The sequence below is a fragment of the Apis dorsata genome, unplaced genomic scaffold (genome assembly GCF_000469605.1).
Source record: "Apis dorsata unplaced genomic scaffold, Apis dorsata 1.3 scaffold_354, whole genome shotgun sequence".
NCBI lineage: Eukaryota > Metazoa > Arthropoda > Insecta > Hymenoptera > Apidae > Apis > Apis dorsata.
Window position 1 is genome coordinate 74,475 of NW_006263620.1, and position 2,535 is coordinate 77,009.

General features: G+C 23.8%; 1 protein-coding gene across 1 annotated transcript; it reads right to left on the reverse strand.

Moving 5' to 3' along the window:
* Window positions 1-505: 505 nt before the first annotated feature.
* Window positions 506-2,050, reverse strand: LOC102673339 (derlin-2). The gene is made up of 6 exons (XM_006618407.2): window positions 1,759-2,050; window positions 1,606-1,671; window positions 1,339-1,506; window positions 1,115-1,237; window positions 878-1,041; window positions 506-782 (listed from the first exon to the last, which is right to left on the reverse strand). The coding sequence occupies exons 1-6, from the start codon at window positions 1,849-1,851 to the stop codon at window positions 680-682; spliced, it is 717 nt and encodes a 238-aa protein (XP_006618470.1). The 5' UTR covers window positions 1,852-2,050; the 3' UTR covers window positions 506-679.
* Window positions 2,051-2,535: the final 485 nt, after the last annotated feature.

Sequence of the window (2,535 nt, forward strand, 5' to 3'; positions counted from 1 at the left end):
TTTTCTATGTTTAGTTAAAATTTTACATTGTATCAGGCACAAGATTGTAGTAAAAATTTATATTGTGTACAATATAATTGCGAAAACAGTATTTGAACAAATCTCATGACAAATAAAATATTTAGAATGAATTGTAAAAGAAAACATAGATTAAGACTTATAAATAAGAAATATAATTTTATTTTAAAGGTATTTTTAATTTTGTACTATATAGTTATTTTGAAAATTATAATATATTTGTTACAATCTATTTTAATAAATAGAAGAATATATTTTAAAATATTTCATTTTTAATAAATGTATTATGAATATGAAACTCTTTCGAATTCTCGGAAAATCGTGAGCATTATAAATGTATCACAATAGTCGATTATCTGAGAAATACTGTTTTCATTAATATGTATTATTTGCATAATATATTTTGAAATAGATACAACTATTACATTTAATACAGAAATTTTTCTCTGAAAAATTGTAACCCCTGTAAAAAATTAGAAGTCTTATCTTTGTTATAAGTTTCTCATTACATTTTACATAATATCAAGGCTGCAAATATTTAGTTTTTTTTGTTAGTAATTTGAAAAATCAAGGAACAATGTTGCATATATAGCAATATAAAAGTTTACTTGATATGCCAATTGGTAAGAGATGATTTGGAAGCAGAACCTTGACTTTAGAATCATTGCATATTGGCTTCTTGACCCCAATTAAATCCACCAGGACGATCTTCAGGAGGTGGAGTATAATCTGGATCTTCTGGATGTGCGTCAAATAAAGTTTTTCTGTAAACAAATAATAAATCATAATTGTTGCATATATAATTATTGCAATATAATATATATTGTAAATTTAAAATTATTTTGTTCTATTAACTTACAATATTTGTGGAGTTTTAAGAACACGAAAACCTCCTCGTAAACGTGGAAATACATCTTCTGCAAAATAATACATGTGTCCCACAGCCATCCCAACTAAATCTACCCAAATTGTATTACCAAGAAGTACAGAGAACCCAAGAAGCACCCATGGTAAATATGGTGCCTATTAATAAAATATATTTAAAAATAATTTATTTTTTCTAAGACAGTTTAAAGAAAAAAAGTTGGAAACTTACTTGAAAATTTAAAAGTCCAAAAAAGTTTAATCTAACAAATGGATTTCTTCGGGACCAAACATAAACCAACATAATTGTAAGTGCATGGCCCAGAAATAACAAATTAACAAAAAATGCAAATGTCTATAATATGCTTAGGAAAATTATATATACATTACATTTATTTTATATTTATTTGGAGAAAAAAATTTATTTTAAAAAAACTAATATGATTAAAAGGATACAATCATACATATACCTCCAAAAATGAACATCATTACAAAATCAGCTGTTCTTCTACGAAATGATCCTTCTTCTAACATTCGACAATATCGATAAGTAAAGATCATATTGAAAAGAAAATTGAAACCCATATTTCCAAGAAATAAAAATGTAGTGATTAATCTCCATAACTGAAAAAATATTTACATTATTATTATAAATAATCTAAAATGATAAAACTAAACGTCTAAATGTCTAAAGATTAATAATTGAAATTGATTTTTGTTTACCTGATACTGTTCAATGATTAATGTGGGATTAAAATACAACCGAAATGGAGATACCAAATCTAGTTGCTAAAATAGAAAAATAAAATTTAATAGTTAAATTTTCAAAATCCTACATATATAAATAAAAAATTATAAGAGAAATATTTTACAAACCACAGCAAGAGTCGTGATGACACAAGCTGTTGTATAAGCTCGTGTCACCACAGGTATTTGCATGTACTCTTGCCGGAAAGTTTGATAGGCCATTGGTGTATTATTATGATCTTCTGTACACCTAAGGACCAATTTTTTTTCTAGACTCTCCACCTCTATAATCTATCATCACATGTTGTTCATTACTATGCGTTATCTAAATTTAATGATTACCCACATCACGACAAATTTGTTATGTTCAGTTTCGTACACGTAATACGTGAAATTAGTTATAATCGAATAACATGAATCTCGATTTTATATACTTATCGATAGTGATTTCGTGGCCTTTTCGCATTCGCGAAAATGTAACAATTATATTATATTTAATTTCAAATATAAAAATTAATTATTAAATTTCAAAAAAATTGAAAAAATAGATATTTATATTTATTATATATTTTTATTATTAATAGTAAAAAAGTTTTATAAATATAAGATTTTTACATTATTAATTTATACAATTTAATTATACAATTTTTTAATCACGTGACACTTTCTAGAAACAGTTTATTCGTAAATGTAACTTTAATTTATTACATTATAATTTTTTATTATTTAATGAAATAAAATATATATTTAAATAAAACACTGCCCTCTATAAATCTTTAAAATAAATAAAAAAAAAATTTCTAAAATTATATATTTTAAGAATATCGAAGCACTATCTAGAGTTGAACTTGAACAAGTAAAACCAATTACCAAATTATAATATTAAAAAATCTAAATTCTTAATTT